Here is a 27,157-nt window from a genome sequence, read left to right on the forward strand (position 1 = left end):
AAGCCCTAATTAATGGTCACACCCATATTTTCACATGAAACTGGTCATTGGTTTCAGTTGTTATACATCTATCCCCATCTTAGGGCCCTGACACATCAGGCGTCGACCAATGTTGGGCCGTCGGTTAGCATCTGTGACCCTAGTTTTTGCGGTGTGTCCAGCACCGTCGGCACTAGTCGGACCTCTGTTGGCAGCTTTTCGGCCAATTCAGCATGTTGAATCGGTGGAGCCCGTCGGTGAGAGAGATCACTCTGATTGGCTGTTCAGCTTAGCGAATCAGTGCAGAGCATACATGCTAGTTGGCCGTCAGCTGTCCTCTTCACGGTGTGTTCCAAGTGCTACTTTTTGGCCCAGACAGCAGGCGACATGAGGCGACGCATCAGTCGGCCTTCGTCGCTGCTAGTCAGTTTGGTGTGTCTGGGCCCTTACAATGCTGTGATTGCAACATTCCCAAATCCTCTGTGAATAGTACACATGGCCATTGAAACTCTAGTTAATATCTGTTATATTTATATTATGTTATTATATTATATAATGTTATATTATAGTTATATTTGCATATGAAACTGGTTGTTGGTTTCAGTTGTTATGCAACTGTATTGTACTGTATTGTTTATAAGGGTGGGGACACCTGCAGTCAGTTTAGACTGAAGCTGTCACTTCGTTGAGTGATGAAACATATCTGTCAATAAACATTGTATCCAGATGAGCTGATTCAACCTTCTTTAATCTTCTTACCTGGATTATTGAGCGTGCAGCAAGACATCTATCACATCGTTTGTCCCTCATCGGGAAAATCAGAATCCATCCCTGAACTCCAAAAAGCCCCTTCAACTAAGTGATGGGACCCTTAGCTAGCAATCAAAAGCCATCTATTTTATGATACAGGGCACATGGAACATGAAGACCAGGTGTAGTATAACTATTATAGTATATACTATATACATATATGTATAGTATAACTATTACGATGTTACATAAAGATGCATCAACGCACTGTATGACTATATGAAAATAAAGGGCTACTACTACTGCTTAAACAGCTGGATAATTTGCATAGGATACAGAGAGTTCATCCGGATCAGGTAATCAATCCTGTAGGCTTGGCCACACAAGTATACCACATGAGGAGATATGAAACTGTTTGCTTGTTTGTCTCTCTGAGAAGCTAATCATTCCACAGCCCCTTGCCTCGCATAACACTCTGCTCCCTTTGGGGGGGAAGGATTGCAATCAATGTAGAGAGAGCTTTGGAGGTCAGCGCAAAAGATTTTCTCAGCATCGATTGAGACATATCACCCTTTCCCCTATCGCTCTGCCTTCTCTGAAGCTCGGTGTTCATTATTAAATGCAGGTCATTGTCTAAATGAAGCAATAGGACCACCTCTTAATAACCTCCCCCGTTTCAGCTCTTTCTGCGCTCTGCCAAACTCATCTGACTGAGAGACTGCAAGACAGACAAATCAGCTGACCACAGAGAACATTTTACAGCGAAAGCATCAGATGTCATCAAACTAAGCATACTCCAGACACAGATAATAAAGACAAAGAGTTCAATTTATAAAGACAAAGAGTCAATAACACAGACATCCATCCATACACAGAGTAAAGAAATGCATATATAAATGCAGACATACATACAGGCGTACATAATTCATGCATTTGGTTATAATATCCGGCTGCAGCCGCAATCACATAAACCGTCGTAAAAATTAGGGCAGTGACTAATGCAAGCCAACCCATTTTCATTATGGGATGCTTGCAATTTGATCCCGGGGCATCCATCAAATGCACTGGCCTCCACGGACAGCAGAGCTAAAAAACCTCCAAAGTGTTGAGTCATATTGATGCCCATGCACGGGATTCTGCACTCATCCATGTTTCAACCCGGTGGGAGAATTAATTGAGGTGCAGAAAGGTGGCCTCTAATTAAGTCCAAGGCAGTAAGTGGGCTTTGAAGTTACAATAAAAAAAAAAATAACGAAAATTGCCAGCATTAATGGCTGAGCTTATCAAAGTTCAATGTCACTGTCTCTGTCATTCACGCCAGCAGTGCCTTTTTAAAAAATTTCTCCGCTGCTGTCAGTGTCCCATGATGTGCAGTATCATCTAATATTTGTCTGTGAATATTCTCATTCATCCAGGTCATGGTTATCCAAAGGAATTGAATTGAGTGCAACTGGACTTGGTATATAGCCGTGAAAATATATACAATATATAGCAATATATACCAAGTCCAGTTGCACTCGATTCAATTCCTTTGGATCTGCTAATATTCAAGATTACAGACTCTTTCAGGTCCGGACTGCATGTCATAGTCCTTCCTGTCCATGGCCCGGACCAGTTTTGAGAGGAAAGATGGTTTCTCATAGAAGGACACACACCATTTGGACCCAGTGCTGTTGGCATAATATACTCTAAAATACAATAGGTTGTTAAACATAAAATAGCCACTGTGTGTCACCTCTACTAATGATAATCAACATATTCTCAGGACAGAGCAATTAGCAAATGAGATCCGGGGTTCCCATTCATTCTGCCGTAGAATGGATGAATATTTGAGTGGATCCGGGTGTACTTTAAAGGACTCAAGTTGATGTCATCAGTTTCAGTTCAGAGGTCGATTAAAGTCTGTGAATGAGCCAACCAGTTCTCCCACAGCCAACTTTCTACCTGGCACCTCAACATCCATCCATCCATTACCCAAGCCGCTTTATCCGAATCCGGGTCGCGTGATGCTGGAGCCTATCCCAGCAGTCATCGGGCAGCAGGCGGAGAGACAACCTGGACAGGCCACCACAAAATGTACCCCCCCCCCACCCCAACCCATCCTACCACCCTTCATTGCCTATGTTGGAGACAGCGGCTCCTTTAAAAATCCCAGAAGACAGGGAAGTTTTTCCCCCTCAACACTTGGAGCTCCTAACCAACCCTGGTCTCCATCACCCATCAAGACTTCCCAGTGACTGGACAAATGTACTCCATGCAGGCTCTGAGCCAGGGCGTAGGTACTCACCAAGTCTTCATTATTCAGGGTGGACCGGTTCACCAGAGCAAACGAGATGCCTGCCTTTCGAGCAGTGAGGGTCTGAATGAGCAGGGAGAGAGAAGTAGAAACGAGATAGATGAGAACACATTGAAATCCACCCACATTATATGGCCTTATTTTGCCTCAACGGCTCTAAATGGATTCCTAGAAAGAACTGCTGCAGCAGAAGACAACTCATCCAGATAGAGTGGAAGAGCTTTTAAAAAACAGTGATACGTTCTTTTATGAAATGAATAAAGGTGTAGCTTTAAACAGGGGTGAACTTGGCAAATATGTGAGCAGAATTGGAAAGAGCGACTTCAGGAAAACAATCAAGTGAGCCGTGGTATCTCAAGTCTTGGGTTGGCCTCTGCTGATTGGTTCAGCAGCTAATCAGTTTGTTTACTGTTTACTGAGTGACTGGACCTATGGGGTTTCCATAGAGGGGGCTTGGGTGGAAAGGCATTCGTCTATGTTGGTTGTAATGATTTTCACAGGGGCAGAAACACAGCAAGTGAACAATGCAAAGAGAAACAGAGTGAGGCAGAGAAAGCGACACAGAGGAGTAAACAGAGAGAGTGAGAGAGAGAGAGAGAGAGAGAGAGAGAGAGAGAGAGAGAGAGAGAGAGAGAGAGAGAGAGAGAGAGAGAGAGAGAGAGAGAGTGCCTGGCAGTCCCATAGAGAGAGATGAGCAGGGGTAAAATACATTCTAATTGTATGCTCTCTCTATTGAGATTCATAGTTCATCTGCTCTCCTCCACACCCCACCCCCACCATACCTTTTTACCCAAAGCCCCTTGCGCACTGTAAGTGTATTACTTCTGAACAAAAATATGTTTTGACACACACAGATGCATGCAGAGAGAGAGAGAGAGAGGGGGAGAGGGGAAAAAAAGCTTACCAGAGCCTAAGATTTCCGTGGAGCCATGATTACAAGACGAGAGAAATAAAGAGACTGCATTAGGCAGGGAGTGGGAGGATGATGGGCTTAAAGCACAAACAGCCAGAGAACAATGTTTATCCATACTAAGTGCATAGGTGTCTCAACCGCCATGCAGGACTCCTGGACTAGGGCACAGAGCTCCAGAAAGATGGCTACTCATCGAGAGAAATTATACAGCCCTTATGAAATTCATTTTCCATTCATGCATTGGAAATTCCTAAATTGCAGTCATGCTTAGCATTTATATTTGGTTTTCTGTTGGATGAAGCTTTGATAATATGTTCTGCTGTCTGCTCTGCACGTTAGTTCAACACGTAGATATGTGAAACGTACACACTCATGTATGGGTGAGGCCAGCTGTACTGCACAACACTGACTCACACACACACACACACACACACACAGAAAAAGCAAACACACTCGCACAAACAAAACGGTGCACAAGCGCACAGAACACGCTCACAAAAACAAAAAGCTCACGCATCAGACACCCACACAACCACCCACCACCACTCCTCAGACACACACACACGTGTGCACGCACCCCCCCCACACACACACACACACACACTTGCTGCTACTGTGTCAATCTCCATTGAGCCTGGGTGACCAGAGATAAAAACAGGGAAATAGATAGACACTAGATAGACACATCCCATACTAGAGAAGGTAACGCAACAGAGGAATGCAGACATAGACAGCTGACAATACTGGATCTGTCTTTACCACGACCCTCGTGTCTACAGCCCAGATATGGTAAAGATCCATGGAAGCCATTGAAAATGTAGGAGGGAACGTGACCTCTACATGAACTGTGAGTGTTGATGTAAGTTTATCAACATGCACTGGCACTGCTGAGGTTGCTGCGGGCAATACAAGAAGACCCTGTGTACAGATGTTATCCGTTCAGGTACAGTACACTGTAAAGGGATTTGTCGAATTGATTTTAAACTTCTTTTTTTTTTTTGGCTTGTTTGTTTTTGCACCCCACCATAAAGTAGGGGGAAACCCTCCCCGTCCCAACCAATCACAACGCTGTCGCTGCCCTGAAGCAATCACACAGCAAATGGGGGACATTGACAAAGGAGAGGCATGAGAAGGGACCAATTAGATCGCTGACTACTGACTTCATCCCACGTGTAAAAGGCTTGCTCAGTGTCACTTTTACATGATTTAAAAGCCCCACACAGTTAAATCAGAAGTCAATGAAGTCCTCGGATATATTTTTGGGTTGAGTTGTCAACATTTCAAGTTCAATTAAAAGTGGTTTCAACACCTGCCGAGCGAGGAAGAAGAAAAATGGTCAAGCATCGGCAAGCCGAAATCTGACAACTCACTGAAAAATATCACCCATAGCTGATATGGGTCTATGTAGGAATGGCAAATATACACGCAGAGTCCAAAAAAATAAAAATTAAAAAAAAATTAAAAATCAAATCAAAACAAAACAAAAACAACCCATACTTACCAAAGACATTGTAGGTTATTAATTTCATGAGAGATATGGACAAATACAGCATCAACTCATGTTGTTCACTGTGATATAGACATTCATCAGCATTTATGTGGATGACATCAAGCTGTTTCATCATTTCCACAAAACGTATTTTGTCTGGTATAATGTGACAAGAGACTGTCTAACAAATCTGACAAGGTGTTTTCTTTACACACTCCATTTAAAAGAGCTGTCTTATAGCTATTAGTCAGGTTTTACGGTTAGAAAACACAGTGATGAAACACAAACGCCAAGGTGCAAGGCAAACAGTGGTAAAGAGACCTGGGTCATATGGCTAGTCGGGTGACATGTTGTCATTCAGAGAGACTACCGGTGTGTGGCATTGCAACAGGCCTCTCGCTGAGATGTTACGACACATTATGTGCGATAAAAAAAAGGTAGCGCATCAGCACGCTGGGACTCCTTAAACGCCCTCCCTTGGCTAATTAATCAAACTAAAATTATGGCTAAAGTTAGATTTAGCATTCCTTTATGGCAGCACGCTAAGAAAAGTCCCTCGCTGGTGCTTGAAGCGGATGATTTGTCCCTTGCTGGTGCTTGAAGCTGATGATTTTCTCTCTTACTCAATCAACTTCTTATTGGCTATTTGTTCATCCTTTTAATTTCAAAGCTGCTGCATTTGAGAACAAGTAGACGACAGCAGTCATCGTTATCATGAGTGCTAATACTTAATTTGCATATTCATATTCGAAATTATAAATAATTTGCAACTATTAACAAGTTTAATATTGTTGTAATTACCACTGCTGTTGAGAAGAGGAACGGTTATTTCTGATCATTTTCAGTTCATTACTATGTGGAATATAAACTATTTGTTAATTTTTTTTTTCAGGAAGGTGCGATGCTAACAAAGTAAATCCTTTTTATCAAAGTAGGAGTGGGCGTACATTCATTCGATACACAATGGTGCATATACTCACAGAGAACACACCACCGGTGTGGTGTAATGTGAGGTTAGCCGGATAGACTTGACATAAATCACACATAACCTTGTTGAGGTGGATAACTCACCAGGTCTCGGACAAGAGGCACTGTCCTCTTGCGGCGTAAATCTGGCATGCTGTCAATACCATAAAGAATGCTGCCAGCCCTGGGGAAGCAGACAGATTTAGGGTGTATTAATATCATAATAATGCCACGCTGGGGGAGACATTACTACCACAGAAGGAGGGCCCTGATTTATGCAGCCACGCACATCATGCATCATGCCTCCTACCTAACGTGTCTTACCCCATCCTACCAATGTCACCCGGTCTCAACCACCTACACTTGGGCTTGTTTTATTTGTCTCACTCTCATTTTCCACTATGGTCCCCTCTCTCTCTCTCCCTGTCTCTACCTTTCAAAAGGTAGAGTCCAGCATTGCTTATATAGTAAGCATATGACGATCACTCACCCAAGCAAGGGTGCCCCATCACAGCAAGAAATTGTGTATGTATCTGAAGATTGTTGTGTTGTTATTCTTTTTTTTCCTTTTTGGGGGGGGGGGGTTCCCCCTTTTTCTCCCCAATTGTACTTGGCCAATTACCCCACTCTTCCGAGCCATCCTGATCGCTGCTCCACCCCCTTTGCCAAGCTGGGGAGGGCTGCAAACTACCACATGCCTCCTCCAATACATGTGGCGTCACCAGCCGCTTCTTTTCACCTGACAGTGAGGAGTTTCACCAGGGGGACATAGCGTGTGGGAGGATCACGTCATTCCCCCCAGTTCCCCATCCCCCCCAAACAGACTCCCCGACCGACCAGAGGAGGCGTTAGTGCAGCGATCAGGACACATACCCACATCCGGCTTCCCACCCGCAGACACGGCAAATTGTGTCTGTGCGGACGCCGGACCAAGCCGGAGGTAACATGGGGATTCGAACCAGCGAGCCCTGTGTTGGTAGGCAACGGAATCGACTGCTATGCTACCCGGATGCCCCATTGTGTTGTTATTCTATGTTAAGTACACTGTGAGAGCCATGAAACTGGAGTCAAATTCCATGTGTGTGCAAATGTACATGGCCAATAAACCTGATTCTGATCCTGATTCTGAAAGCTGCAAAAAAATTTATTCTAGCATGAACAACCAAGATACTATATCAGGATTACTGTCTCTCTGTTTGCCTGGCCTAGGCACAGGTAAAGTCACCAGTCCCCTCAGTGCCACCAGCCTTTCGTGATCCTCTGCCTACCCCCAGGCACACAGCATCACTTGCCCACTACTCTCTCTTTTCCCATGAGGCTTTCAGTGGCATCCCCTCAACTGTCACTCACAGCCTCTCTAATGACCTCAATATGACATCAGGGCCCCAGAGCCTCGATGTCAGCTTAAGCCCCGATCAAGCCCTGATAAAGCTTCCCCGCCTCTACCTTCACCTCGGCAGCACAACCCTGGAGATAAGAATCGAAAAATTACTGGGATTTTTCTAGCTATGTGCGCACCAGCCTTCTCCTGGAGTCTGTGCGTCTCCTTGCCGACCAACATAGGAACAACTTGGTACAAATGGCTGCTGCCATGGGAATATGGCAGGAGCCATGGGGTGTGCACTGAATAATATTGCATGATGGAGATTCATGTTACGTCATCATGAATCATATGACAACAGCTGACTCCATCTCACCACTGCGAAGTGGATGCCTACATAATATGATTATTTTATTTGCATATACAGGTATGTTCATTCAGAAAGAGAAGACATTCAGATGAGTATTACTACAAACTAAGCTAAAGATGCTATGAGGACTGTTACATGATTATTCATCAGTATCATTTTAATTTTGATGCCTCGTATGACAGACATGATCAAATGAGATCGTCAATGATTCTGAATGCTTGTCTCTGGATGGGATTGCTCGAGAAATCTGACAAAACAATTTACAGCATGCAGATGGTACACATAGTCAAATTTTGGGGTATATCCTGCAAACACCTGTTTTTCCAAAACACCGCCATACCTCTGAATCTTTTCTTCAAAACAAATGCACGAGCTACCAGAAGGTGAATGTAGATCTTTGCGAAATGAAGTCATCCTTCCATGAAACACTATGCCGCTTTTGTCCACTGTGTCGCGCAATGGCAACAAAAATCCTAAACTCCCCACAGCAGCTTTGACATGAATAAGCACCTCGTGGCAGAACAGCGTCCTTTGTTGTGGCAGAATGCTCGGGAAAAACCATGCCTGTAATGTTTCTGCTGCACACACTTCCAACGCCATGGTACAAAAACAACACAGTTAAACACATTTGTGGAAGAGAGTTAATACCATCCTGAAGCATGGCACCACTCACCCCCCAGGCTGCAGACCGAGTACTTTGGGATCCAGGACATTGCGAGTCTGCAGAGAGAACAGATAAGCACCGTGTCATATACAGTCCAAATCAACCACTGCAAGTGACCACGTTAAGCATCTACAACTAATGGGATGGAAGAGCACGAAGGAAAAGAGGAGGGAAATGAGGCTAAACTTGGTGAGATGAAGTCAATACGGAGGTCAGCTCAGGACATGTGAGCTAAGTGGGGGCAGAGCAGGGGCATGGCTCACAGAGAAAGAGGGGGAGGACCACAGGCAAGAGCCCAAATTATTCCACGTCATTCTAATTTGCGGGTTTGGGATTGAGATTATTGCTGCGGAAGGCGCTTCAGGCCAGATTTGCCTCTTTCATAACATGCTCCCTCCTCAGCAACCAAATTGTCCGTTATGGGTTTGGGATTGAGATTATTGCTGCAGAAGGTGCTTCAGGCCAGATTTGCCTCTTTCATAACATGTTCCCTCCTCAGTAACCAAATTGTCCGGTTTGAAGCACAAAACATTCTCTGGAAAAGGGGGTAGATGGAACAAGACGGCACAAAATGACCACAAGATGGCCGGCAGATGCATGCAGCATTCGCTAATGCTTGAATAGAGTTGTCATACACACATGCATCATATGATATTCACAGACAGGTGCACACACATACACACACACACACACACACAGACACACATACACATGCACTCATGCACCCAGATGCAATCGCTGATGAAGTGAAATGACGAGGGTCTGGATGATCTAAGTTAAACAATGACTGAAAACCTGAGTATCCAAAGCACTGCTATCTGAAAAGAGAAAGGGAGGAGAGAAGTGACCAGGGTTAGAAAGGAGCTGCTAGTAGACAGGTCGAGGATGACAGAAAGGCAGGCCAACACTAATTTGTACCCCATTCGCCAGTTAGTCCATCAAGTCAAACAATTTTTTTTTTAATTTTGCAGAAATCTAAACAGTCAACATAAGTCTTTGGGGGTGAGGGCTATGAATAGAGGCTTAATAGACAACACAGTAAAATCAATGTCCCACAAAGAGATCAGCCTCAGCAAAGGTTGGGACATGAGCTTAATTTATATGGCAGGCAGAATGGTTGAGATCAGTGCATCACAAATAATAATGGTACCTCTGATCAATCATATTAAATGAATAAACAGCCCCATGCATGAGGACATGGCACACGAGGTAAAGGCTTGGCATCATATGGCCATTTTACAGATCAATCACAAGAAGGCGAGCTTTTTATGTGCGTATGCCTTCACAGGTGTAACTACCCTGCTATTGATCCATAGGGAATAAATACCAGCATAATGACAATCCAGTGTACTACACAGTAAACAGCTGTTCCAGAGGAATAGATCAATTGGCTACTCTGTCCAAGAAGAAATGATGCATTATTTGTTGCTGACAAATATTGTAACTATGTAGCTGGCATTACTTAGGACAAAAAAATGTGGCTTGCAGGAAAAAAAAATCCTTTTTTTGAGTCCCCTACATAAAAGAAAATGTCATTTAAACGTTTTAAAACAGCCATGACAACAACGTTTGAATATTCATGCATTGGAAGATAATGCGTGCTATTTGGGGAACCAATTTATCTGACCATACGGCGCACACGTTTCCTCTGCATGAAGGGAAACTCAGACTTTGCCTACCCCGCAGTGCAGCCTGCAAAACCACACTTTAAACGGAGTAAAATGTATGTGGGTAGCATGGACTGTGCACAGCTAAGCCGCTTACAGCACAGCTGCACCAAATAGAGCCATCCCCATAACCAGCTAGCTTGCAGCTACACTAGGTAAAGCCAAGCCCCAGAGATAGGCCAGACCCCCGATATAAAATCACTGCAGAGAGGTGTTAAATCTGTGGAATAAAATGTAATCGATGTGGTAGAGGAAACTTGGTTGTGCTGTTGTGAGCAGTGTGTTGAGATAGCAGCAGCAGCAGTAAATCCTCCACTCCGCTGGCCACATGCATGGTCACACAGCACATCGACCAGAGCTCACCGAAGCAGCAAAGCCTACACACCACTGACTGATAGGATGGCCCAGTACTGACCCGCACCTCGACACATACTATAGTTGCACATGAGACCAAAGTTTGGTCCTGACATTTAAAGCCTTGACTAGCCAGCTTCCAAATTTTTCTCCTTTTTTTGGCTGAAGCTCACCTTTTATGCAGCCATCACACAGCAACCCAATAAGCCGACCACTAACACCCCAAGCAAAATACAGCTGCACCTACTAAATGCAAAGTACATGCGAGAATTTGTATTTTTCCTTTACCATTTCTGGAGTTTTTCCTCATCCAAGTCGATGGTCTAAGGATGTGATTTTGGGCTATACAAATAAACTTGTCTTGTCTTGACAATATGTTTTCGTAACCAGTTAATCAGAAAAGAGAATAAGAAACCAGACAATGTACAATAAAGCTGCTGCAAGATTCCCTATTTTTGTTATAGCTGCCTGTTTTCGTACCAGAAACAGACTTTTTATTTACATTTTATCAGAGCATTTACAAAAGAAATACTACTCTGTGCAGTGACCTATTTCAATATATAAACTATATTTCAAAAGCATCAGCACACACAAACACACACACACACACACACACACACACACACACACACACACACACACACACACAGGCTGCCCTACACATCTTACAAAATGCATGATGTTTGCAAATGTTGTTTGATGTTCATCAAAAGGTAAAAGTTTCAGTCCAAGTGGAGAGATGTTGCACAAACATCACTTTCTTTTTTGGGAGCTTTGCTCTCCAAGATGTTTTTTGTTTATATATTGATTATTAATTACTACTGAACCATAGTTAACGTTACATTTCACCCACAACCACCACTGGATAATATCATTCTTTTGTCATTCTTACTGCAGTGCTGGGGAGGACACTACAGTATGTTGACTGTCTGCAACTTCTCAAGCCTAATGGTGCACATGGTGACCCTGGTTAACAGTCTCACAGCTCTGGTCCAACTAGTCGCAGCTTGCCTATCAGATCAACTCTACACAAAACAGCACACACACACACACACACACACACACACACACACACACACACACACACACACACACACACAGGCAAATGCATGGTGTCACAAGATGACCCGATGACTGAAATGTGTTTAAATATTGTTGATAATAGCATATAGCTGAATTCTGATTCTGATTCTGATTCCTGCATTGCTGTTGTAGGGTTTTTCTTCTTCTTCTTCTTCTTCTTTTTTTTGGCGTGGGCCAGTAGCCTTATGAAAACAGAGCTGTCCATATCGCTTGTTATCATGCCAAAACACTTCTAGTTTTTCTATACAATAAAGGTAAACTGTAGCGTGATGTTGTAGCTTATTTGTGAGCTGCAAATGTGTACTTTTGGAAATAAACAAACACATGTTACATGGGAAACTTGACTGCCAGGTGACAGTGGAGACCGTGTGGGTGTGCGGCCAGAGCTTGTCTGCTAAATGCAACGTGGGGACTGCAGTAGCACACACAACGGCCGAAATAGAAAATAAAGACTTCTCTCAGTCCACCCTGGTTGTACTGTGAATATAAATAGTTCAGTAGAGTCCCAGGGCTCCTCAAACTTATCACCCAGGGTCCGCATCTCAATGTCGGTTGGCGATAACAAAATAACAATTAATCAACTCACGTGTAACTTTTGTTATAAATTGTTACTTCTATAATGTTCTGTCAATAACCGCCCTACTCCGCCTCTGACCCTAATTTTTTCCCCCTTTTACTCCCCAATTGCACTTGGCCAATTACCCTACTCCTCACATCCAACTTCTCACCCACAGACATGGCCAATTGTATCTGTAGAGACGCCTGACCAGACCGGAGGTAACATGGGGATTCGAACCACCGACCCCTATGTTGGTAGGCAACGGAATAGACCACTATGCTACCCGGGCGCCCCCGGCTCCAACCCTAATTAAAACTAACATACTGGGAGGCTACCCGTTATGGTTCATTTATGTTCGTGCTAGTTTCTCTCTTCTCCTCTGCTCTCTGTGGAGGCTCAGCCCCCCCCCCCCACACACACACACACAGACGGTGAACCTGGTGAAGTGAAGATAGCCTTACTCGAGTTGACATCTACACTCGTCACGTTACTTAAGTGCAATAAAAGTGTCCCACCCCCCCAAAGCAAAGTCTCCGGTGTGACGCTAATGCATGAACGCAGCAGCAACGACACACAAAATAGAAAACGTTACACTTCACAACGTGTCGTATTCATAACGCGAGGTATGGGCTGGGTCCGGGCTGACTTGCGGTTTGGCCCGGATGCGGACCGAGGTGCGGACCTCGAGAAGCCCTGCAATACACTGTGATAACACTCAAGACTTGACTGCAATTCACATCAGCGGCGTGACACATTCCCTCTAACTGGCAGATGGACTCCTTTCCTCAGCAGAGTGGCACTGTTTTTTACAGCGTGTGCTGCCTAGGTGGAGGCAGCTTAGAAACTTCTCCATTCATCTAAGGGGGGAAAAAAAACCCAAAAAAACCCCAATACTTCCTCTCACTATAGGCAACTCTTGTCTGTAACTTTAGGACTCACCGTTCTCCTTCACTGAAGAAATGTTTTGCGGTGTCAGCCTGATGTCACACAGTTAGTTTAGCACTGGAGTCCTGAAGAACATTAAGCTAAAATTATTGACATCTGTGGTGATATGTGGTAATTGCAGGGGTATCTGAGCACAGATTAATTAGAAATGAAATGGTCTCCAGTGCTCCTTCGATCAGCAGCGTTTCCTCCTCCGAAGAAAAAAACAAAAAGAACAAAACAAGTCCGACCCTGGGTTTTAGCTGTTAATGCTGTACTATCTGTTGCTAAAGGACTTCTGTCAGCTTGTTTTATTATATCTGCTCACTTATCCTGCTCCCAGGGTCGCAGGGATGCTGGAGCCTATCCCAGCAGTCATTGGGCCTTAGGCAGGGAGACACCCTGGACAGGCTGCCAGGCCATCACAGGGCCAACACACACACACACATTCACACGTAGGGACAATTTAGTACGGCCGATTCACCTGACCTACATGTCTTTGGACTGTGGGAGGAAACCCGAGCACCCGGAGGAAACCCACACAGACACGGGGAGGACATACAAACTCCACACAGAGGAAGACCCGGGACGACCCCCAAGGTTGGACTACCCCGGGGCTCGAACGCGGGACCTTCTTGCTGTGAGGCGACCGCGCTAACCACTGCGCCACTGTGCCGCCCTAAGAAATAGCTAAGAAATATTGCAACAATCAGAAATATTTTGTCTTTTGAGGATGTCAAAATATTAATTCACATTCATTTTCTCCAGAGTTGTAAAAACCAGGTCCAGAAAGTAAAAGTCCAAGCCATGTATTTGCTCCACTCATGCACTACACCAGCAGATTCTAGTCAACACCACTCCTCAACTAGGTAGGGAAAACTAGCGAATGAAATCAGCTGGTTTGGTAACATGGTTGGAGCAAATACACGGTTTGGACATGTACTTTCTGGACCCGGTTTTTACAACTCTGATTTTCTCCCATCTAGATTATTATAAATCCCTCTACTCTGGTACATACAAATATACACTGTAGATACATAACTAAATATTTCTAACAATATTTTGGAGACATCAATGTAGCTGGAGAAAGGTGCTGCATTGTATTGTGTCAACAATCATACTGGTGAGCTGTCACTTGCCATAATTCACTGCTATTTGCAAAAGGCAGGGGTAGACTAAACATTCACTGGAGAGAGAATAAATGGATAATATCTTCACAAGTGGTTCACATATAATCGGTTAAGGTTACCTTACAGTCCATTAAGGTTTAGTGCTATGAATAACTGGGACAACAAAGACACATATGATGGGCATATTAACTGTGCTTTTTACTAGGATCATAGAAACTACCATATGCAAATATGTTTTGTGGCGGCTTTTCCCTTTTACAGGACATGCGGTATCAGAGGTCCTCTGACAGAAAGCAGTTAAGCTTGCTACATTATGTACAAGGTTTGCCAAGAAGCACAAAATGCATAAGTGATGTCTCCTGTTTTGTGGCTGCCAGGGGATAAGAGGAAGGCATATTGACAAAGACCTGTCACCTTCCCAAGGCAAAACAAATCCATAGAATCCCTTTAGCAGCCCCGACATTAAAACATACAGTAAAACAGAAACATAAATTGCGAAGCCATTGGGTACTTTCTGGCACCACAGTATACCAAAATCCATGGCTCCTGCGAACCACAAGTGGAAAATTGGGTAGTGGAGGCTTTCCTTACTTCCACAGGCAGTATGCTGGTAAATGCTCCAAGAGTCATTTTCTATCAGCTTAAACAACAACGCGCATTACCCACACTCCTTATCTGCATTTTTCACAACCACACTTTCTCTAGATATAGCGCACTAAGCATAAAGAGGGTTTGCCTCTTTGGCTCCCCTAAGAACAAACAGCAAACTTCACTAGCATCGGACCTCTATGGATATTCTAAGCAAGGCTGACCTGGTTACAGAATGCCCTTGGGAGTGTGAATTAGCTTCTGAATGCAGACGCTGCTGTAGCAGAGTGAAGACAGGCCTGGCAAGAGAGGCAGCGTTGCTAAGACTCCCTTCACAGCTCCCAAATAGCTCAGCAAGCACACTTTAGAACTTGAGAATACACACAGAGGGAGAGAGAGAGAGAGAGAGAGAGAGAGAGAGAGAGAGAGAGAGAGAGAGAGAGAGAGAGAGAGAGAGAGAGAGAGAGAGAGAGAGAGAGAGAGAGAGAGAGAGAGAGAGAGAGAGAGAGAGAGAGAGAGAGAGAGAGAGAGAGAGAGAGAGAGAGAGAGAGAAGGGGAATTCCATTCTATCAGTCCTCCAAAGTCCACCTACATGGTGAAAGCAGGGAGCACTCATCTCGCTACTAGGCCTTATCTACACTGACAGCTACAGTATAAATTTGCTAAAATAAGACCAGTACACCAGTACAGGTATCTTACAACAGGAGGAGATCTGAGAGCAGTTTGGAAAGTCAGCCCTGCCGAGTTCAAATCAGCATTTCCCTCCACTGTCCATCCAGCGCAGTCCTGACCAACCCATCCAGAGTGCAAGCGAAATGCTGGATTTGTGCTGAGATGAGACTGAATTTTATGTTGTTAATCAAGGAGAAAAATGCAGGTGACAGCTGTGCTCTCCCTCTATTCTTAATTTGTGCAATTGCTGCCTTAGTTTCAAGTTTTAAAAGCATTGCTCATCAAGGAAGTTGGCCAGATGACCTGACTAGGATCATAAAAAAATACTTAAAGGGGTTTAATGAATATGGGTCTACACTATGGGTCTAGACCAGAAAAAAAGCCATTTTATCTATAGAAAATATACAGTCATAATAATTTAGTAACTGATGCACAGTTGAAATTGTGCAGTTGTATCTTGTCTAAACTTGTTTCATAACAACTTTTACTTAATCGCTTCATTTATAATGTGTCAGAAATGCACTGCTACGTTTCAGAGGGAAAGAATAGCTCTCTAAATATGACAATCTCAGTAAATACTTCTAATAACATTTACTCTCTTCAGCAAGTGTAGCACATGAAGCAACAAAACAGTCAGAGCTACATGCTGCAGAGTTTTGATGTGAAGCCTGTCTTCCTTGGGCTACCACACCTGCCTTACTTTGAATGCAGAGGCTGACAGTAGCTGCTTCACATGTAGGTCAAGAGCCTTTTAATTTTAAGCAATAGCGGAATTCCCTGGGCCACAGCACTGCTCATATAAACTTTTTTTTCACTCCACTTGAAAGACTTTGAATTCTGCTACAATGAATCAACACAAACCACTTGTGTGCTCCCATTTGACCTAAACCGCATCATTCTCTAAGTGAGCATCACCCATGAGCTCTGACATGTACTATATTATGATTCATTTGAGACTACTGCAGAGAAAAACAGCAATACGACTTTGTAAATACAGTTCTGCAAATCAGAGCATTGTGGCAATATGATCCTAGGTCTCAGACTTCTCCAACCACACTGAAAAAGGTGAAAAAAATAGCTATTTCACAGATGATTGCATTTTAACTATCAGACAACAATGTTGGTTGCTGTAATCTATCATTGTTTCATTTTGTTTTGCTTGTCTATTTTTGTCCCGGATGTAAAGCATCTTTGAGTATTTAGAAAAGTGCTACATAAGTCTGATGTATTATTATTGTTGTATTTTAAACTTTGAGCCACATATACAAAATATAACCAAAATTAATCTATCAAGTGGTTTTTAACCACCCAAAAAATATAGCAAAATTCAGTCCATTTGTGTGCAACCAACACAAAAATGTTCTTGTCTTGAGCCCTCTCAAAAAGACGGTGGGTACTATACTGTATTCAGGATGCTGCTTCAAGAGAACTGGGACCAAAAAGAGCTAACACTGCTTTTGTCTTAAGATCTTTGCACTGGTTACCAAAGAATAGATTTTAAGATTATTTTATTGATTTTCAAATCGTCAATGGACTTGTTTTTTATCACTGGCAGCCTACCAAAGTATGTTTCCACAGCCCTGAAATCTGCAGACTCCCTTCTCTTACCTATTTCCAAAATAGGAACAAAGACTTGTGGATTCCTACGGGCCCAAACTTTGAAATGGTCTTCCTTTGGATTGTTGAGTATCTAAATCAATTGAAAGTCTATGTACTTGCTAAGAAATTACCTTTTCAACCTTGTTTTTTACCTTACTTACCTTACCATCTTATTGATTTCAATGAATTTATAACCTTTTACTTTAATCTGTCATTTTTCCCTTGTTCTTACCTTGTATGCACTTTTAACTTGCCTTACTTAATAGTATTAATCACAACATTAACAAAATGTTACTATAAAAAACAGAAATTTAGCATGAAGACTCCTACCCCCTGCCAAGATCTGCTGCTCCAGTTCAGCCATCTGTTTCCTGTAAGCCCTCAGTGCTGCCTCTTTGAATGTTGGTCGAATACGCTTCTTGGGTGGAGTCTCTACAGGTTTCTCCTCTGGAACATTTTTGTTTTCGTCCTCCTGTTGTTGTCCAACTTCTTCACACATTTCAGTGGCTTCCTCAGCTATCTCCTCTACTTCCTCTAACTCTTCATCACCTTCATCCATTTCTTCGGTCACATCATTGTCCTCTGTCTCATCCGGCTCTTCTACATCAACATACTCCACCATGGCATCGTATTCAGCAGTGTCTTCTGTCAGTTGGGTTTCATAGTCCTCACTGTACTCTTCATCATACTGCTCATCCAAACCGCAGTCATACTCCAAAACACAAGCCTCTTTTGTGGCCTCATAATCCACTGAAGCCTCAAAATCTTGTGCAGCTTCAAAATCATGGGAGGCATCATTGCCCTGTGATACCTCAATGTCATCATACAGATCATAGCCCTGAGAAGTCTCATATTCCTGTGCAGGCTCGTCTCTCTCATTCGCATTAGTTCTGTTTTCCAAGTTAGCTAGTACCTGCTCCATCACCTCAACATAGTGGGTCTCATTATCCACTGGCTGTTCACCAGCTTCAGCTACGGCAACTGTTTTTTCTTCCTCGTTCTTGTAGTAAAAGGGCTCATTATAGACGTCTGAGTCAATAGTGGTGCTGGAGTCATTGGCAGTGGAGGTGGACAAGGTGCGAAAGCGGCCCATGAAGGAGGAGGAGGAGTTGGCAGGCTCCTCAGGAGGAGCAGGGGTACTCTGAGAGCCAGACTTCCACACAACCTCCAGGGCTGACTTGGCCCTTTGCAATGTAGAGCCAAAGCCAAAACCAAAGGACTTCTCACTGAGATCTATGCTGAGCCTGCTGCTCCAGGACTTAGGCACCTCCTCGACCTTCTCTGTCCGAATCTCACTCTGACTGCGGTACATGGTGGCCGACTTATTCTGGCTCTGGTGAAAGCTATGGTTGACATCCAATTCAGGAAATTTGTCCTTGGAAGCTGCTTTAAGGGCTTCTTTAGGGGTACCTATGGGAACTTCTTTTGGGGCTGCTTTGGGTGCCTCTTTAGCAGCCACTTTAGGATTCTCCATAGGAGCCACCTTCATAGTCTCCTTAGGAGCCACTTTTGGTGTCTCCTTGGGAACCGCTTTGGGAGTCTCCTTAGGAGTCACTTTTGGAGTCTCTTTAGGAGCAACCTTAGGAGTGACTTTAGAGGTCTCCTTAGGATCTGCTCTAGAGGCCTCCTTAGAGGCTACTTTTGAAACCTCCTTCAGAACCTCTTGAGAGGCCACTTTTGCAGTGTCTTTGGTAACCTCTTTAGCAACAACTTTTGGGACCTCTTTAGGAGCAACTTGTGGGGGATCTTTAGCCAGAACTTTAGGGGATTCTTTAGGAGACTCTTTGGGGGTTACTACAGGGCTCTCTATTGGTGTTATTTTGGGGCTCTCTTTTGGGGATTCTTTAGGGCTTTCTTTAGGAGTTACTACTGGACTTTCTTTTGGGACAATCTTAGCAGTAGCTTTAGTGGCCTCTTTAGAAGTGATTTTAGCAGTCCCCTTAATATTGACTTTAGATGTAACTTTTGGACTTTCTTTAGGGGTAACTTGAGGAGATTGTTTAGCTGCAGCTTTCGGTAGGTCCTTAGGTGTATCTTTAGGAGTTACTTTAGAGACCACCTTATTTGAGTCTTTAGTAGATACTTTAGGGCTTTCCCTTTGGATTACATCCGAGTTTTCCTCTTTAGGAGCCACTTTAGTTGCTGTTTTATGTTTAGAGACAACCTTTGGAGCATCTTTAGAGGTCACTTTAATGTTTTCTTTAGTGCTCCCCCTGACACCCTCTTTAGATTGTCGAACAGATGTCTTAACAGCAGACTCTCTTTCTGTGATAGGGGCAATTATGTGGGTAGTGATAGGTGGCAAGGCAGAGTCTCTGTCAAGCATCATGAAATCTTCATCACCTTCAAATTGTAAATCAACCTCCTGGCATTTTGTGATGTTCTCTGGGAAGCCAGGGATGGTTGATGGATCAAAGGGGCTACTGACCTCAATGGAGGCCTCCAGGCCAGAGTCAGCGCCTTGCTCCAGATGATGCCAGTCTTTCCAGGGTGAGAGGTCACCCTGCAGAGAAAGTTGGGAGCCACTGTAGTGGCTTCTGTCCCCAGACATGCAGACCAGTCCATTGCTCACACCACTGTCAATGGTTTCCGTGGTTTCAACTTCATTGTGTTCCACAAAGGGTTGGTTTTCTTGGCTGAGTGGGTGGCTAGGACTAGCATACCAGGAAGAGGCCATGTCCTCTTGTTTCCTCTGCCACAGTTCCTGATCTGAGGAAGACAGCAGGGAGCAGCCATTAGCCCTTGTAAAGTACTGACTCTCGGAGAAGTCTTCAGAATATGACTGACAGAGTTTTGAGCAGTCAGACTCAGAGCGGCTGAGTTTAGGGGTTGAGTAGTCACTCTGGGAAAGCCATCCAGGGGTCAAATCCGAGTAGTATGCCTTAGTGTGTTTGTCTGGATCATCGTAAGTGTCATCAGCATAGTGAACTGAGCCTGAGTACCCTGCTTCATCTCCTGATCGGGCATGGTCATGGGACCGTCTTTTCTCTGATTTGCTCTTGTGAACAGGCTTTGAAATCACCATTGCATATTTATTTCTACTCAATTCATCTAGCTCTTTGTCACTGTCCATAGAGTCCCAGTCGTCACTCTCTACTACTTTATCCTTTCCTGAAACTTTTATGTCCATGCTTTCATAGGTTTGTGAAGAAGACATTGCTTTGTCTTTTCTGTCCTTCCCATCATGAGTCAAGCTATCAGTGGACACAGTTATACCTGTTCCTTTAAGTTTATAGCATTTTTTTAAGACTAAATCCCTTTCTTGAGGTGTTGCAAAAATAACAATTATAGGACGAGGTTTTGCATTGGAACATTCTCTTTGTTGCCCTAGCCTATGAGCTAGTTCAATTTTTATTGTCTTATGTGCATCAATGAATCCCATCTTATCTTTCAGAATTTTATATATTAGACTCTCAGTTTTCTCTGACCTCTCTTCAGGAACATTGACAAACCTTAGGGTTGAGTTATTGGCCTGGTGGCTAATCTGTTTTATGTAGTCATGTATATCACGTGTTTCCCTTCTGGACTGGACAAACCCTGAGCGAAGCTGTTCAATCTCACTCTGAACTACTTCGACACTGCTGGAGATTTCATCAATAGAGCTCTTTAGGGCATTTACATGGCCGCGCAGCTCAGACAGCTCTGTCTCTATCTGGCTGATCCCCTGCAGTTCCTTAAAGATCATCTCCATGACATCCTGGGTCTGACTGATGCACCCTGTGGACGAGGAGCCAGGCTCCAGGGTGGAGCTCTTCTGCTGCCGGCCAGCGCGGTCCAGGGATTTGCTCCGAATGCCCAGGGTCTTCCTCCAGTTGCTCACTTCAGAGTCTGATGAAACGCATTCCTGACTCTTCTTCCATTTTCTTAGCTTACGCAGGGCACCCAGCCGGAGTGTGTGCAGACTGGAGCGTTCCACCCGCTCGCCCTCTGAACTACCATCGGAAGGAGCCAGACTGATAAGGCTCTTCCTGTTCCTTCTTACAGGCATAGTGTGAGATTTATGTTCATCCAGTCTGCGGATGGGTTTGGTCTCGCTCAGGGAGTCAGAGTAGCTGCTATCAATTGAGAGGACCTCTGGAAAGATACTTTCATTATTATTCAAAAAAAGGGCATTTTTTGGAAGTCCATTTGCTATGGCTACACGATAACTGAAAGTGGGTGAGAGGGATGAGCAGTCGTTCTTTCCTTCGTCTTCGTCGTGTGATATGTTACGTGCCGAAGAGCATTTGGAAATCTTTTTAACTGTGGTCTTCAGTGTGGTGGATAAAGTTGGATTGTGCAATTGCAAATCAGAGGTCAATTTGGGCTCTTTATTTTCACTTCTCTCTTTCTTCTTTATGGGGTTCACCAGTTTCTTTGTAAACATTCCTTTGCAAATCTTTTCAATGTAGGATGATATGGTCTTGATCAGGGCAGAAACCATGGAGGGCAGTCCTGTAGAGTTTTTTATATTTTTTATTTTTATTTCATGCAGGAGATGATGGCTGACAACGGGGTTGGTGAACCAGTCAAAATTGACCTTTACTTGACAGCAGATGACCAGCTCAAATTAACCAGCACCACAGTTTGAGTGAAGAAGAACAAAAACTTGTATAACCAGTGGAGCTCTTCAAGACAAGGTGCATCGCTCTGAAAAAGAACAGCAGAGAAAATTTATATTAGCCCAAGATTACAAATGTTTGGCTCACAAAAACTTTTAAAACACAAATCACAGTAAATACATTATCAATGCAATTATGGAACATGCATAACAATTCTGCATGCACTGTATAAAGTAACATTAATTTACTAAAAGTGAGATCAAACAAGTATTGAAGCATCAGTGAAGTATAAAGCATCTAATGTCTCACAGATTGGACTCCACAAAGCTATGCAAACTAATAATCTCATATTGACTGGGGACTACATTTGCGCAACATTTTTCTATTTGATTTTATTAGCACTTAAATGAAACTCAGGAATTAAAGCAAATTCCACAGAACATTCCTGTGGCCCAGTTGTTCTTGCTGTGGACCTTCGGTGCAGCTGTAAGGGTGGAGAGAGAAGGTCATTGTGTGTGTGTGTGCACGCGCGCTCGCGTTTCTGCATGCGCATATGTGTACATGCATGTGTGCGTATATGCATATATCAGGCTTAATAGAGTCACTGGCTTCACTGATGTACCCAGTTTCTCCAGCATGAGTTGGCCAGTTATTCTAATCACTTCAATGCTCCAATGCTGTGTTAGGCAGAGTTCCCGTTGAAAGTAGGAGTGCTTTTGTGTAAATACCAAGCATCATCCGTGCTTCAGCCGTGAGTTAATGACAAGTGGGTGAGTAGCTTGGATTTAAACGTCAAATCTTGGGTGTCGAAATAACACACATTAATAGACCTCTGGGCTGTGATTAATAATGTTTAACCTACAGGAAATTAGTTCTTTGGCATTTGTGCAAAACATGGGCTGAGCTTGAGCTTGATTTTGTCTTTCCAACTACACTGTCTGTTTTTCCCAAATTTAGCATTTTAAATGTTCTGAAATACACATAGAAGAGATGATATATGCATGGGTTTTTTTATACATCAACTAAAGTGATAATGACAAAGATGATGAGGATGATGTTAATTAAGTTAAAGACAACGATGTGTCGTATAACTCGTTGATTTCCTATCTTCTAATAACCTGAATGGTTCGGTACCTGTGCTGAATCATCAGTGATGCTTCTATATTTAGGACAGAGTACACAGTGACAGAGGAGACACAAGTACTCGCTAGGGATCACAGGGCAGAGTGCTCTTGACTCAAGGTGCATGGTGTTGAACCTGGACAGTGGACTACGAGTGTATTTGCTATAGAGTGGAACTGGCCAACAGTGTGGAAAGAAGGATGTTTTTTGTGCAGAGGATCTGACAGCTGCTCCACATTAGTTCTGGGGTTTAGCGCCTGATGTGTCCACATCCTCATGACCACGGAGACAAGCTCACTTCAAATGAGCTGTGAAACATAACGTTCGTTTCGACTCTCGGGCTCTGAGGATGGACCAGACATTAGTGAATAGTCCTTAAGGCTAGGCTGCCAGGGCTGGATGTGTTTCTGCCAGCCTTTTATGATGGATTGAATCTAGGACTCCACTATTTGTTAGCCTTGTTGGATGAGGTTTGAGGCAGGCCCCGGGCTGGAATGCTTGCACGAGGCAAACATTTTAGTGTGTTTACAACTGAAATGCTTTCATATATTAATAATACGTGAGGAACTTAAATTGGGTGACACACTGAGTTCGCTGCACCCAATAGAAAGGATAAGGATCTAAGCCATCTGTCACTTCTTGACAGATGGAGCGGGTCCACTTGGTTTGCAAAGAGCCGCTTGACCTTTGACCATTTCTGTCATCTGCCGATTACAATCTTTTGAAAATTTGGTCAGAAATTTGCCCAAGTTAAGGCTGAGGTTAAATGACAGGTTGGGGGGGGGGGTATGAGAAATAACAGAGTGGTGGAAAAGCATCGGACAAGCTATATATATGCCATGAGTAGGTTTAGTACTCAACCCCCCCAAAGCCTAGCACTAAGCCTGACCCCAAGGGCAGTCTCTGACAAATGGTGACTAACAAGTAGAAACTGTGCCCTTAGATATAACAAAATAATAATAATAATAATAATAATGACATCTGCCCTATAGTGCCTCAGGTCCATAGTTTGGACCCAGCTCTACAGGATGTAAAACAGCAAACATGAAAGAAATAATAATAATAATAATAATAATAATGTCTAATTGAATGGCATTATCTCAGCCAATTCAGGCATTTTTTTTTGGGGGGGGGGGGTCTGACATACTTGACATTTACTTGGAAATGTCTTAGCTTAGCTGTCTGAGCTATCTGCCATCCCTTCATTCACTGGGAGACAAGCGGGTCTGATATTAACTGACCCGGTCTTCGGTCCAACACTGAGCTAAGCACCACACCAGTATTTTGTGTTTTCTTTCTAATGTGATCACTTTATGGAGAGAGTGTGGCTTGTTTGCTTCCTTAGCACGACTGTTGCTGTTGGTTGAGGAATTCAAATCAGCAACCTTTCAGTCACAAGTGATTTTTTCCCCTCCTCTAACATTTACACTATTACCCCATAATACTCCTCCAGTAACTTCTTTTCATGGCCAATGAGATCTAACATGATAACAATCATGTCATTGTTCTCGCTTTTAAACTGCTTTTTTTTAAATGTCTTTCTTTTACAAACGCCTCCAAACAAACCAAATAAGGAACCCTGAACTTTTGGTTTCCTTATCTTTATCTGTATACAATGGGGTTTATTTCCATCAATTGCATGCAATGTGTTAAGCCAAAAAATACTCCTGTGGGACAAAATAAGTTCCACTCGACTGATTTGGACTAAACTAAATATGCTCATTTCTAAGTCTCTCGTTCTTTCTGTGTTGCGATAGTTGGCCCCTGGGAACGTTACAGCCAAAAAAAAACTACAGCTGGCTGACTTTTGCAGGATCACACCACTTCACTACAGGCGTTTAAAGAATACTCAGATGTGTGTTAGAAAGTGTATATTTTTAACCTTGAAGTGTTACTGCCAGAAAGCTCTGCTATCTTTTGTTATTTACTACAATGGGGTTTGGTGTCATGGCTGAGGTCAAATTGAGATGCAGTTGTAAATCTTGCTGAGAATTATTTACCGTTGAGGTCTTAACACTCAGGTTAAAAAAAAAGAAGGTATAATCCTGACCACAGGATATCCTCTAAATATGAGACTGTACTTTAAAACTTGTCTGGGAGCCTGCAGGCAGCCAATCACTGAGCCAGCCAAGAAGCAGGTAGCCAATCACAATGACTGCCAACAGGCAGGAAGTCAGACAGAGCTAATCAGAGGCTCAGTGTGAGTTTATGAACAAAAGCCAAACTTGATATGATTCACAAAACTATGAACACTCTATCATAGGACTATCCTCTCAACTCATTTTCTTTTTATTTTAAGTCTCTTTTCTTGCTCTTTTTTTTTTTTTTTACGAGCACGTCTCATATGGTGCACCACCTGAGCAAACAACAAAAACAAGCCCTGATCAGTTTGGTGCCCAAAGGTAAAAAGAAGTCCTTTCCCTTCACTACTCACACAGTGAAACTGACAAAACTAGCTCTCATCCGTCAGTGCGTACATTATTGTATTCTTTATGGTAATATGGCAAAACTCGTGCCATGACATCCAACAAGTGTTGTTTCTACTGTCACACTTACCCCATTACATACAAAGGAGTTTCCACTCTTACGTGCTTTTAGCCCAAGCAACTCACAGTCCTGGCAATGCATATATTTGTAGCTTTGGTATAAACGCATAAAGATCTGATGTCTGAACTCATAATGGAAAGGAGTAATATCTTACCATTACACCTTATATCATGTCAATCATAATGAGTTTCAACGAGAAACGCTATTAAAGAAAGAGGCTTGTTGGCTGCACCGGCCGGCACGCCAGCCCAGCAAACGCGACTGTCCCTGACTGAGCGACCGCATTAAATGACGGTTTTAGAGTGACTGAGTGATCATGAGTGACTGACTGAGTGATGAGTTTAACATGACTGTGCTGCTGGATCAGCTGACCGACCACGTCACTGAAGTTACACGATTGGTCGGCCGAAGGCTGAGAGGCGTGAGGGACAACATACAGTAAAAGTGTCCCAAATAACAATTACTCTTAACAAAACACTCACTGGGGAATTCACAAAAAAGCACTGCACGGCTTTTGCGGCTGCTAAACCTGCAAAAATAAGACCAAAAGAAATCCTGCAATTCTCAAAATACCCGCAAAGGGTGAAATGCACCCCTAATAATGGCACTACCAAGCAAATAGCGCCTCAGTGCTCCGGTGGAGATCATGTCTATGTCCCCTCAGGCCTATTTCCCTGAACTTACCTAAACATAATCTAACCTACCTTAACCTGACTTAACCTCAACCTCTACCTTACCCCGAGCTTAACCCAATGCTTACCTTAACCTAACCTTAACCCATAGCTAACATAATCTATAGCTAACCCACAGGGCTGAGGAAACTGACCCCCCTCAGGCTGCCGGCTCCCATGCTATTTGTACGTATTTAAATTAGGTAATATGCATACATTTGGTGAAAAATTGGCCCCTTTCTATGCAAATGAGCCTCATTGCAATATAAGTCCAATTCATAAACACCAGCGCTATTAGCCACATGCACTTAGAGTGAAAATTATTATTAGATGGTTGGTGGTAACTGACGCCCAGACTTTCCAGCGATCATGGCAGCGGTGACTGTAGCCAGGCGAAGGCATCATTAGGCCAGGCGTGCTCGTGAGCAGATATTTCGAAGATGAATATCACTTTTTGATTTAACTGAGACGGAAACCATTGGCAGATACAGGCTTCCAGGTCTAACAATTCTTGCTATACTTGATGACATCAAGGATGACATTGAACCTGCTTACTTTTTTCTTGGCGCAAAGCCACCATTTATACTTTGCCACATGGGTAACTGCAGTCAAGATTCAAAACAAGGGCAAATCGCAGTCAGCTGCAAAACTTTATGGGCGTGTTTGTGCTGCAACGACTTTTGTGAATTGGACCTTGAGACGGGGCAGATAGCGGTTACAAGTGATGCCCAATTCATGGTGCTATCAGTGGCCGCATCCCATTCTTTGTGCATCCGCCTGTCAATACAGAGTCTTAGAAAAACGAGACATCCGCAGATAGAAACATATGAAAGAGAACGAGAGTTAAAAATCATTAGAATAGATATACTTAAAATGAAATTAAGTTCTTTTTCAAATCAAACATTCCTCATGTGATATGTTACTTCACTATACATTGACAACAAATATTACC

At 43.4% G+C, this 27,157-nt stretch overlaps 1 protein-coding gene across 1 annotated transcript in view; it reads right to left on the reverse strand.

The window, feature by feature from the left end:
* LOC130111979 (protein unc-13 homolog C) overlaps positions 1-21,750 on the reverse strand; it is a 160,751-nt gene extending 139,001 nt beyond the window's left edge. Inside the window, exons 1-6 of the mRNA XM_056279289.1 lie at positions 17,655-21,750; positions 9,544-9,566; positions 8,758-8,804; positions 6,499-6,577; positions 3,930-3,935; positions 3,017-3,088 (exon numbers count right to left, since the gene is read on the reverse strand). Coding sequence (XP_056135264.1) covers positions 3,017-3,088; positions 3,930-3,935; positions 6,499-6,577; positions 8,758-8,804; positions 9,544-9,566; positions 17,655-21,747 — 4,320 coding nt within the window. The 5' untranslated portion in view covers positions 21,748-21,750. The remainder of the gene's footprint in view (positions 1-3,016; positions 3,089-3,929; positions 3,936-6,498; positions 6,578-8,757; positions 8,805-9,543; positions 9,567-17,654) is intronic.
* Between the last annotated feature and the right edge of the window lie 5,407 nt (positions 21,751-27,157).

This window comes from Lampris incognitus, chromosome 4 (assembly GCF_029633865.1).
Source record: "Lampris incognitus isolate fLamInc1 chromosome 4, fLamInc1.hap2, whole genome shotgun sequence".
In the NCBI taxonomy this organism is placed as follows: Eukaryota; Metazoa; Chordata; class Actinopteri; order Lampriformes; family Lampridae; genus Lampris; species Lampris incognitus.